This window comes from Callospermophilus lateralis, chromosome 1, assembly GCF_048772815.1.
Source record: "Callospermophilus lateralis isolate mCalLat2 chromosome 1, mCalLat2.hap1, whole genome shotgun sequence".
In the NCBI taxonomy this organism is placed as follows: domain Eukaryota; kingdom Metazoa; phylum Chordata; class Mammalia; order Rodentia; family Sciuridae; genus Callospermophilus; species Callospermophilus lateralis.
Window position 1 is genome coordinate 42,973,137 of NC_135305.1, and position 13,033 is coordinate 42,986,169.

At 38.8% G+C, this 13,033-nt stretch overlaps 1 protein-coding gene across 1 annotated transcript in view; it reads left to right on the forward strand.

Annotated features, from left to right (window-relative positions):
* The first annotated feature begins 2,200 nt into the window (after positions 1-2,200).
* Positions 2,201-13,033, forward strand: part of St7 (suppression of tumorigenicity 7) — a 262,405-nt gene continuing 251,572 nt past the window's right edge. The window contains exon 1 of the mRNA XM_076861670.2: positions 2,201-2,444. Within this exon, the coding sequence (XP_076717785.1) occupies positions 2,294-2,444 (151 nt within the window). The 5' untranslated portion in view covers positions 2,201-2,293. The remainder of the gene's footprint in view (positions 2,445-13,033) is intronic.

The following is a 13,033-nucleotide window of genomic DNA, read 5'->3' on the forward strand; positions in this document are numbered from 1 at the left end:
CAGAAGCTCCCAAAATTTAATATAAATATTGGAGCAAATGAACAGATGTTTAGCCAGTATCACAAGCCTAAGATCTAGACTGACATCCCACCTCTCCTCATCTGCCTGATCCTCTGTGTCGTCCTCACTGCTCTCAAACTCTACAGCAGTCTCTTAACTCTGGTGAGAAAAGGACTTCTCATTATGACCATCTCCTCAGCCAACTGTCAATTCCACCCCAGGAGAAGCCTCTGTTGGTTTCTGACCTGATCACCATGGTCTGAGTGAGTGTGCATCTGCTGGACTTGAGACCAAAGACTTAAGACATTGAAATCTAGCACTTAATGTTAGCATGCAGAGGAAATGACATGATTAAGTGTGTTTGCAGTGCTGAGTTAACTTAGAATGGTTTGCTTTGAATGGTCTGCTTTAAATGGTTTGATTATGTCTGTTGCAATGCCCAGCATTAAGAATTGTCATTCCTTGATTAAGAACCTATAGAATAAAATTGTATTAAGTGATTTGAGTGAATAAAACATTGAAAAGAGTAGAAGTGCATGGACACTCTTTATTTCTCCCCTCGACTGCAGGTGTCGCACTTTGCCCATTGCGACACCTTTCTAGGTTTTATGGCTGACTTTGAAGGAGAGTAGTTCTAGTTTTTATGATGCACCTTCAAGAAGGGGAATTCTGGTTTCTATGACTCACTTTGCTTTGGGGAAAAAATAGGGTCTGGAGGCAGATGGATGGGAGGTCAGAAAGACCTTACTTCTGAGGCCTTTCCAATTCCTTCTGACTGAAGTAATCAGCACACCAAAGCAGCCAAAGTGCTTTAAAAAAAAAAAAAAGTTTTATTTTTTAGTTGTTGATAGACCTTTATTTATATGTGGTGCTGAGAATCAAACTCAGTGCCTCACACATGCCAGGCAAGTGCACTATCGCTGAGCCCCAGCCCCAGCCTCCAAAGTGCTATACTTTGAGGTATTGCATTCTGAACCCCAACATAAGCAACACAAAATTTATTAATATTTTGCTGTATGCTCATATTTCTTAATCTGCCTTGGCCACAGCTGTGTGATGGGAAAAACCAGCAAATGCTTCATTGACACCTAACATATAGAAAGTCAAATAATTTATGGACATAAACAGACTTGAAAATTTCAGGAAACTTTTATAAAATAAATACAATTCAGCACAGGCAGAAATTTTTCATAATTAATTTTTTTTTTTGGTTTAAAATAGTAGGTTCAGGAAAAGGCAAAATTATCACAGAGAATTGTTTATATTAAAAACAAGCTAATGGGTGTCGACCTACTTTGTATATAAACAGAGATATGAAAAATTGTGCTCTATATGTGTAATAAGAATTGTAATGCATTCCGCTGTCGTGTATTTAAAAAAATAAAATCAATTAAAAAACAAACAAACAAGCTAAGAGTCATTTTAATTGTTACCGGAAAAAAGAAAAACAAAACAATAACAACAACAACAACAACAAAGAAAAACAAAACCCCAAAACAAAAATAACAAAACACAAAACCCGGAGGATATTCCTCTTGTCAATGTTTCTTTGGAAACTCCCTCCCTATGCTGCTTCAAAAGAGACAGAACAAAGGTAAATAGCGTCTGTTAACCAAAAATCTTGCTAATCAGCGACTTCAGACCTACTAATTGGTAACGAGAACACAGCTCTTAAGACTCTAAGTGTCCTGGGTTCATTCATCCCTCTGAGCTGGAGTCTTGCGAGAAAGAAATAGTGCATTTGGTTTAATACCTTGGTTCTGGAACTTATGATTGCAACTGGGGTTTGGGCTCGACCTTGGGTAAAACATGGGGACAGTTATGAGCCTCAGTTTCTCTGTCTATCCAAGAAGGATAATAGTGTGAACTGTTATAAGGATTAACTGAGATTATACAAAGGGGGAACTCTGCCTGACGTATAGTAAGCGCTCAACGTATGTGACTTATTACTACGTCGAGTTTCCTTCAGCGCTCCCCTGGGCCTGTCTTTCCAAATTTGAGTATAATAAATATAAAAGGCATCCCAACGCGGGGCAGGGGGCCACGTGATCGCTCCACGCAAGCCACTTGTAGGGGCCTACAGAGACTTAGCCAGGAGGCTGGAGCCGGGACGGCGAGCGCGCCGCGGCCCGCGCGATTTCCCGCGGCGCCCGCGTCCCCGGCGGCGGGCGGGCTCGGGGGCGCCCGGGCCGCGGCGGCGGCGGCGGCGGCGGCAGCGCGAGCGGCGCCTCGGGGCCGGTGAATCATCCCGGCAGACACCGAGAGCCGCGGCAGCAGAGAGCAGCGCTGAAAAATGGCTGAAGCGGCCACGGGCTTTCTGGAGCAGCTCAAGTCCTGCATGGTTTGGTCCTGGACTTATCTGTGCACCGTGTGGTTCTTCATCGTGCTCTTCCTGGTCTACATCCTGCGGGTGCCCTTGAAAATCAACGACAACTTGAGCACAGGTAAGGCCGGGACAGCGGGGCCCGCGCTCGCCCCTCCCCCGCCCGGGAAAGTTAGTGCAACTCGCGCGGGGCCGCGGCCGGCGGGGGCGGGCGGCCGGGCGCGCGCTCGGGGCCGCGCCGGGGCCCGCGCACGGGACGCCGGCGGCCGCCCGCCCGGGACGCGGCGCCTCAGGTGGCGGCTGGCGGCCTTCGGGGGCCCGCGGGAGGCGGAGGAGGAGTGACGCCGCCTGGCGGGCCCGGCCGGCCGCGACGGCACCGCGGCCCGGTCCGACCTCCGGCCGCGGTCTCCTTGCCGGTTGGCTGGACACCCGGGAGGACGGACGTCGGGAGCGAGGGACTTCCCGGGACGGCTTCCCGTCGGGCGGCTGCGTCCGAACCGCGGGGCCTCAGTGTCAGACCGCTTCCTTCCCCCCTTGCCCCGAGGCGGGCGCTGAACGTCAGAAGCTGGGTCCGGTCCGGCTGGAATGGGCCGACCGCTGCCCGGTGGGGAGCGGGCCTCCGGGACGCGCCCGCCGCGAGCGGAGCCCCGCAGAGTAGTTGCTCTGATGTAGGCAGGGCGAGGGATTCCCGCAGGTGTTCGCAGGAGCTCGGATGACGTGTCAAGTCACCAAACGGAATGTGGAAGGGACACCAGGTGGGACAGGAGATCTGGAATTTCCGATGGTCCCAGTTGAGGTTTTAAAAGATCGCTACTGGTCTCTCCCCTAAAGCTCCACTGGCTAACCCGGTGCTTCCCGCGTGTCTCATGGCCACGGTCTTCAGTGCAGAAGCAACTAGGACAGTGCTAATAAACTTGGAGCTGAATCGATAGACAGCCACTACAGACAAGACTACGCCAACAGTAACACTCCAGAGACAATGCAGAAACAAAGTATTTCAAAGGAAGTGTTACAATCCTTGAAATGTGAAAATAATCGTGGATTCAAGATAGATGGGCGTTTCTTAAAACAACAGCCCCCACCCTTTAATTTCACAGGGGAAATTCCTGTAGTTCCGAATTATGTATGGACATAGATAAGTATTAACACCTGTATCTCCCAGCGAGTGATTTACATACTCTGGAAGTCTAGGTCTGGAAATTCATTTTCTTGTGTATGGCTCCTTTGAGAAAACACTTTCTAAACACTTGCAACAATGTATCCAGTTAGGACTTGTTCATTTAAGATACTAACCTTCAGCATCTTGATTAAGTTGAACTCTTTTCTGTTTACATTTGTTTCATACTATCCCTTGGATTGTATCCCTCAGAGGATACTATCTGTAGGATTCTGTACCCAAGAATCCTCTCCCCATTTACATAGATACTGCTTAGCCCACTGGATCCAGTCATTCTAGAGACCCTGGCTTTCTGATTTTTCATTCTTTAGGGTGGCTACTTGTCATATAATATTGTCTTCCTTGCTTCAGGCAAATATATCACTTTCAAGTCCCAAATAACTTTTTAAAAAAGTTATTTGAGTAGATATATCATGAATTTATTGGTAAATGCATTGAATTTTTCTTCCTGAAAATTAATTGTAAAAAGTTTTAAATGTGAATTTTTCTCACGAATACACATTCAAATTTTAAAATTTTGCTTAAATTAAGTTAAATTATCATCTGTGCATGTATGTGCGGATGAGCCCACAATACAGTGGCCACATGCCAGTTTTATACAGAAGAACCAATAAGCAAAATATTTACTGAGAAAGGGTGCAGTTTTTAAAGAAGAAAATTGTTACATTTTATTCCAGCAACATTAAATCTAGCATTTCTCACTGATACGTTGTCAGTTTGGGTAGGAGCAATTCTTATCTAGGTATATAAGAGGTAGAGACATTTTGAAGATGGACAGACCATTGGGCAAGACAAATAATAGAGTGAACCTGGGTCTCTTTCCCAGTGATGCTCGACTTCTGTTTCCTGTGTGGTTTCTTGCACATTTTGTCATAAATGAAGATAAAAGGAGAAGCACACAGAGAACACTCACCTCTCTGATATTTCTATGACAATATAAAGGAGGAAGGCGACTTTGTATTGAGAATGTAAAATTAAGACTAAACCATTTCAGAAAAGATTAGGTTTTTCAAAAGTCAGTGACCGATATTGGAGGCCTTTTTCTTCCCTTTTATTTCATTTACTTTTTATATTTTTGGTATGGGGGATTTAGCCCAGGGGCACTTCACTACTAAGCTACATCCTCAGCCCTTTTTATTATTTTATTTTGAGACATAGCCTTGCTAAATTGCTGGGGCTGGCCTTGAATTTGTAATCCTCCTACCTCAGTCTCCTGAGTTGCTGGGATTTATAGGCATGCATCACCATGCCCAGTTTTTTCCCTTTTAAATTAAAGTGAGAAGCTGGAAGTTAGAAAAACTGCCAAAAATTTGCTGTTAACTTAATTTCTTCTTTCTCTTGCTAGTTTCCCTTCTGTTTGGGAACAAGTTTCTAAAAGTTCTTGAGGAGGAAGGCTCAGAGAAGAACTCACTAGCTAGCTCCTCCTCTAGATTAGGCAGAGACTGTCTTCCTCTGGTCAGCTTCACCCTGCAGAGAGATCTCAATGGGTCTGACAGGATTAATTTTGCTCTTTAGCATTGTGGTCCTTGTTCTTCCTATGATGAAGGCAAGTATGTTCTTGGAAAGGCTGTGAATCTAGAACTGCGTTTAGGTGATCTGCAGGTGACACAGGCCTCCCACACCATCACAGTGAGGCAGAGCTATGAGACAGGAGCCAGGGCTTCTGTGATGCAGAAACTGCTCTGCACCTGTAGGGGTGGAATCTAGTAAAAATGTTCTGAATTGTTCTTAGATCCTTGGTGTGTTCTTCTTAATATCTTGATTATCTATGGCAATTTTTTTAAAAAAAAATATCTATTTATTTATTTATTTATTGGTGTAGATGGACACAACACAATGCCTTCATTTTTATGTGGTGCTGAGGATCGAACCCGGATCCCGCCCGTGCTAGGCGAGCGCTCTACCACTGAACCACAATCCCAGCCCCAATCTATGGCAATTTTAATATTTTCAACTTTATATGACTGTTTTTTAGCAATTGTGCTTAACTTTAAATTGAAAAAAATAATGATTCTCAAATGCCTCCTATGCATAGGAACTGTGGTTGGTACTATGATGAGAAGGATGTTTGTAAAACTCAGGCTAAAAATAAGGAGTTTATAACATGAGTACAAGTTTCCATAATGTAAGGTGGAGGAGGACAACCCAGTGGAAATTTCCCTGGAACTGAACCAGGAAGGGTGAGAGAATTCTAGTACTGAATTTGAGATAGAGATGGATGAACTTTCTCCAAAGACACAAAGATGTGAAAGTGAAGTTCAGATCCAGAGAACCATGAATTGTGGAATCTCATTTAAAACAATAAAGGGAAAGGACCTTAGTGAACAAGCACACCTGTTTTTAGCTCACATGTAGTTTTCTAAGTAAAAAATATTAAGTGGTTCTTTTCAAGGTGTAGTTTAGTTTCATTATACTACTTCCCTGCTCTCACCACTGGGTTTGCTTGATCTTCACTGCTGAGCCAAAACTATTTAGAGTAGGGATACAGTTCCAAGAATTTCATAGTATTCAGTTAGGTCACACACAGAAAACTTTGCAAAGGCAACCATATCTTATATAAGAAAAATGAATTATAAAAAGAAAGGAGAAAATAAACATATTAGGAGTAGCTCTACAATGATTAGCTTTGATAATTGATTTTTGGTGCTCAGCCTTTAAGTTGGATAGGAGAGTGTTAATATAATTTTATGATTTACTGAAAATAGAATGAACTTTTAACCTAATTAAAAAAAACCCTTAATTATAATACTTGTAAGATTTCAAGTGAATTAATATCATAAGACAATGCTTTTCTAGAAAGCAGAAAATTAATTATAGATTGGGGTAGTCATGAAGTTATTATTCAGAAAAATGATAGATTTATCTTAAAAAAATGGCATAACTTTATTCTTTGATGTTGATGGCACTTTCTCTTATAACCTATGTTCTAAGGTTTTAGAGTTGTATTTAAAACACTTTGCATGACACACTTTTTCTTATAAATATTCACTTTTGCCATTTTTCACCAAGCAGTTTAAATGATTTTTCAATTTTGTTTCTAGAAATTTCAAAGATATTTGAAATTCTATGTCATTTCTTTTGGGAAACAAATGCATGATATAATATCTTGGCTTAGGCTAAAAGTTGTTTATATTATAAAATATGTTTGCATTTTAAATTAAAATGATAAATACAGAAGCAATTCTCCTGTATTGTTAAATCATATTAGCTACAGCTCAGTTTTGTTTCCCTGTTGAAAATGATTGTTCTATTTTTTTTTTTTTTTTTTTTTGGTACTGGGCTCTGAATCCAGGGGCACTCAACCACTGAGCCACACCCCCAGCCCTGTTTTGTATTTTATTTAGAGATAGGATATCGCTGAGTTGCTTAGTGCCTCATTATTTGCTGAGGTTGGCTTTGAACTCAAGATCCTCCTGCCTTAACCTCCCAAGCACTGGAATTATAGGTGTGTGCCACTGCATCTGGCAATAATAGGTCTTTATCATTCACTGGATGAATAAATCTCTCAAGTTAAAATATGCAAAGTGATTTGGGATTGAAACACTAGAATTGATCAAACATATTACTGGGCATATGCTCCAACTAAATTGTCACTTTTAATTGAGGTCAGAGGCTCAATTCTATGATGAGTCATATATATCTCACTCATGGTGGTTCAGTTTGTGGACACAGAAAAGGACAATTTTCTGATTAATGTCAGTTTTGAGTTTACAATGTATTTCATATACCTTAGTTGCCTTTACTTACTGTTGGAGATATTTCGTTTAGTCATTAATGAAGCAATCTGTATGATGTCTTTTTCTCAGCCTCCCAGTTTATGTATCTATTTAAAATGAAACTTTATATTCCTTAAGATTTTTTTTTTTTGACTCCAAGATTTCATGTTGGTGTCTTGGGATGAATTTCATTGAATATAGGTATAGTAGCAATCAAATACATGGACTATATATGTATTTTTCCCCCAGTTTTGAATCTAATTAGTGAATACAATTCCACATTTTATGTGGCTTCCTTAAATGGCTTTCCATTACACAGAAAATAAAATATAGATATATTACCCTGGCTTACAAAGTGTAATGATCATCCTACCCTTTGAATCTGAACTTCTCTTTTCTCTGATCATGATATCCCATACAAGCTGGGATTCCTTTTTAAACATCCCTAGCTTGTTCCAGACTTTGCACCAGCTGTACCTTCTACCCAGAAGGCTTTTCCAATTGATTTGGAATGGCAGTCTACTTGCCATTCACATCTCTGCTCAAATTCGTTTCTTTAGAGGCTTTCCCTACTGACCCTACCTAAAATGGCCATTATGTCACTGGCATCTCACCAGGTTTGAATTTTCTGTATAGCACCAAACACTGTTTAAAGTAATTCTGGCTTATTTGTTAATTTTGCATTGTCTCCATGTCCTTGTAAACTCCATGAGAGTAGGTCTTGTCTTTCTTAGGATCTAGAAAAGAGTGTATTTTGGCTTAACACATGCTGAGTTTGTAATCATTAAATGAATGAAAATTATGCCAGTTGGTTGTGGTGACTCAGCAGTGGAACTGTCCTTTAGGAAATGATTTGGAAATTTACCATGTAGTAATTTCTTATGAAGTCAAGAATTGTGTTTACTGAGTAAAATTATGCATGTTTACTGATGTTTCAGAATATTAATACATTTGATATGTTCTTTAGGGGAAGAATTTAAGAAAGGATGTTCTTCTGGTCCATATTATAAATTTAATATAAAGAATGTTGAAAATTACTGGCTTTGGGAGCCAATTTGTGTGACACACCTTGTACTTTCTACCAATGCAAGAAAAAAAAAATTGCCTATGTGGAGAAGAGGGAGTAGAAGAAAGATTTAGTTGGGAAATTTTTTCAGAACAATATTGGCAGGCACAATGAAACATAACTTATAGAAACATAATGTGGCTAGAAATAATTTAGCACCATTTTAAGTTCATGTATTTGCCTGTCCCCTCTTCTAACTTTAGCAGTCATTTCTAAGGTTATAAGAGAAGCTAGAGTAAAAATAGTTTTTGATATTATATAAATTTGCTTTGTAGCCAGTTTTACTGAAATATTTCTTTACAAAATATTTTTTTTGTCTATTAAGAAAAATAAACTATAGCTCTATTATTACTGTCAGTTATTATTTGGATACACTATCTCATGTCAGTTATATTCTTCCAAGTTTCTGGACTTGTTTTCCATATTGAACAATTAGTGTCTTCTAATATGTTGTCTTGTTTGCTGATGTCTCCAGATGTATTTTATTTCCTTAGAACAAGGACTGTACATAGAAGTCACATCTTAGAAACAAGTTTGGGGTTGGGGATGTGGCCTGACATGCATGAGGTCCTCGGTTCAATCTCTAGTACCACCACCAAAATAAAATTAAAAATAAGTAAATAAATAAATAAATTGAGTGTAAACTGTTGATTGGAACTAGGGAGGGATGAGGAATTAACCTTTATGAGTCAGGCACTGTGCTGCCTGCTTTATCATTGATCCAGAGACTCTTGGAATTGCTCACAAAAGTCTGTTAATATCCTTAATATAGCTGATATTCTTTTTTGTATGTGTGGAATAAAAATTGTTCAAAACAAAATGAGGGACTGGGGTTGTGGTTCAGTGGTAGAGCGCTCACCTAGCATATGAGAGGCACTGGATTCAATCTTCAGCATCACATAAAGAAATAAATAAAGTAAAAAAAATTGTTTAACTCCACCTGCAAAAAAAAAAATGAGCACTGTTATAATACTAGTTGTCCTAACAATATAAGTAAACACATTAAAAGTATTTCAGTAGGGTGGGGGGAAGTATTTCAATGTGAAAGCAGCTTAATTTGTAAACGAGGATGAGAACTTGGTGGAGACTTTTACAGTACCTTTAGAAGGGAAGATTTCCTCAGTATACTCTGAAGAGCTAGAGAGCAAGGATTGTAACTTTCTCATCTTTGTATTTCTATCAAATGTTGTTGCCCAGTGGCAATACATGACAAGATGGCACACAGCTCAGACTGGACATACCCAAGGCTTTCCAAGATAGATGGCACTAGTGGTCCATTACTTGTTTCACTTCACCACCTAAGTTTCTCCTTCCTCTTAGTTCACAGGGATATTGTTAATACTCAGCACTATTATCATTTGTTTGACAACTAAAACTCAAGAGGATTCTCCTGAGGTAATTGGGCAAATGTTCAATAATAAGCGCATTCCTCTGTGTTCAGAAGAGGTGATTGCCAGAGAAGCAACTAATGGAGAAAACACTAAGGGGATGAAGGGATGGTGTGGTGTAAACATGACTGGAGAGATGGGTCACAGTAGCTCAGTGGTTGCCCAGATGTGGGTCTAAAATGGAATTGACAGTGTGCAAATGCACAAATACCACAACTTAAACAGCCATAAGCACATGCTTAGGCATCATTTGAATGTTTGTATGTTGCCTTCCAGCTTGGTGAGAGAATTGGTCTTTTGATTAGAATGTAGCTTCATAGGAGATGGTTAAATGAATGAGAAAGTGCTTTTAAGACTGCAAAATGCTATATAAATTCAAGGCACTCTGGTAGCTTATTTCCCTAAACTCTTGTATTCTATAGGCTTGCATCTCACAGTGAAATGACAGGTTAAAATAGATAATGGTATCTCTTATGCTGGATATACTTTCTCAGATTTCAATAGTCAGGACAATGGGTTATTGATTGGAACCACAGTACTGAATGTCTATTGTACACATCCTTACTGTACTTGAGATGTCATTGTGAAGATGTCTATAATGGGTTTTGCGTCTTCCAGAAGACAGAAAATGTGTAATGAAGTGTTTTTGATTTTACAGTGGAGCAGGACAGTTGCTCATGTGTTCCTCTTACCCATCATTTAAATATAGCAGGCATTCCTGCACTACGTACTGAGCTAAAATAAGAAAGTGAGGAGGCCCAGCTAGTTCCAGCAGTGTTTTGTTAGCCATGGCTGTAGCTAGAGGAATCACTGTGTAATTTTGGTGCAAAATAAGGCAACGTTTATCTGAGGAGTATTTTTGCCCTCTGAATTTTAGGAAACTGGAATTGTGCTAGTTATACTCTTACTCTGTGGAGAACTCTAACTTTGTTTCTGAAGTTGATCTCCAAATCTTGTAAAAGCTCTGGGTAAGTATCCATCTTTTTAGAAGTTTTGAGTAAAACTTGTGCAGAGTTAAAGGACTTTAAAGGAATGTTTAGGTCAGGGAATAAGACCTATTTGTTTTGCTATTTTTTTTTTAAAAAAAAGCTTAACAATTTAAAATAGCTGAAACAGTATAAACACTTTGAGGAATAAAATAGTCTTTAAAAATGAAGTAATTTTTACACATAATCAGTTTGGGTCTGGAGTTTTGTTCTTTAGAGGTATTTGGTGTGGCTACAAAGTCAGTATTTTATTAGTAAATAGACACAAGCAAAGTTCACACAGTTCCTTCCTTTGGTAAGTCTACTTGTCTTGGGAATAAGAAATTTTACCCCCCTTTCAAAATTCATCTTTCTCATTTATTTGATAGGTGCTGTTTATTGAATATTTCTAATAGAACAAATAAAATAATGCTGTTGGGGTGTTTTGTAATTTATTACACCCACTTGACTCAGTTGGTTCTTTTTCTATGATGTTTATTTAGATTTGTAAAGTGTTACATAGTAAGAATTGGTATGACCTGGTTTGCACTTTTCCTGAGGGCTGGGGTTGGTGTATATGTATGTGTGTGTGTGTGTGTGTGTGTGTGTGTGTGTGTGTGTGTGTTTTATTGTATGTGTAGAATTATCCTCATTGATATCTTTTATTTTAAACAAAACTAAACAAATTATACTTAAGTTCAGGCTCAAAGTTGACATTATGTTTCAGAGAGAAATTTTTTTCTTACATATGTTGCAGAAATGTTTGTTTGTAATGACTCTTTGAGAAAGGGATGTTTTAAGTTGTACCCTTACATTTGGGATATGAAGTGTAAGAGGCAAAAATGGAATTTTAAACATTAGAAACTAGCTTCTTAATTGTTTTCCCCTAAACTGGAAGTTATGTATGCATTATTATAAAATAAATCTAAAATGTATCTTTACAAGTATTATGACAAATCTAATCAATTATAAAGTCACCATCCTAAGAAAAACTTTTTCTTGCTCTTACATTATTTGAACAGATTCTATTTTTAGAGGGAAAGCCCAGATTGGATGACAATATAACATCAATGAAGTTTGAGAAAATATTTGTAGACATTAATTAGTTTGGATTATAAAAGTATTCCTATAAATAGTTGGGTTTTACATTGACCTATTTTTTATTGCTTACTACAGAAAATAATGTAACAATTTCTGTAAGCTTTTAAAAACAGTTAAAGGATCTATGATTCTTAAAAGTGAGCATTTTTAGTTTTGCCATGTGAATAAATGTGATAGAGAAAGAAGAGTAAAGAGATAAAACATGCTGTTTGGACTGGAGATATAAATTCAAAGCTTGCGTGGACTGGTGAGCTGTTAAGAGAAAATAAAGATTTATTATTGCTCAGTCCAAAGAGAAAACTTAAATGATGTCTTTAAGTATAGTGATTAGTAGGGAAAAGAAGTTGTGTATCAGTGGTCATAGGCCAGGGCTTTTTCCCTACTATTTCTTGAATATTAAGGGCATCCATGGTTTAATGCCCAGCTCAATTTCTAGGTATAAGTATGATTTACATGTAAAATATGGGGGCTCAGTGGAAGTATACTTGTTTAGCATGCATGAGGCCCTGCATTTGATGCCTAGCACCTAAAAAAATAAAAAATAAAAAAAAATAGAAAAAATAAAAAGCTTTTAGAAGTAAAATATAAAGTCCTTTAAAAGTCTTGTTTGTAGCACCTGCAAAAGGAAATAATATATAAAATTATATAAACATTATGACAGTACCTTTTTAGTGAATTATGCTTTTTTGGTGGTGGTGGTGACTGGGGATTGAACTCAGGGACACTCACCACTGAGCCACATCCCCATCCCTATTTTGTATTTTATTTAGAGACAGGGCCTCACTGAGTTGCTTAGTGCCTTGCTTTTGCTGAGGCCAGCTTTGAACTCATGATCTTCCTGCCTCATCCTTCCCAGCTGCTGGGATTCCAGGTGTGTGCCACCACACCTGGGGAATTATGCTTTTTTGTTGCAGCCATTTATGATTTCTGTAACATGTTTCATTAAAAACATATGTGAATACTTTTGATAGTTGGCTTTATGGAAATCTCTTTTTAGCATTGATTAGCCAGTCAGAAGATTGAAAATTGCAGGTAAATAGTGTCAGTCCTTTCAAATCAATTTATTTATTGGAGGTTTTAATTAGTTTAGGCAAAGTTCAGATAGCCTCATAGGCAGGAAGCCCAATTGTCTATGAAATGATGTTTCCACCTTGCATTAAATGAAAACAGTTCTCTCCTAGTCCTGGCACATTGCTTTCGTCCTTTTCTTAGAGCCCCTGGAGAACAAGTAACTATTGCTTCTTGCAGCAGCATGGTGTGCCTGTGAGTCCTTGTCCTAGATTTGTTACAGAAGGAT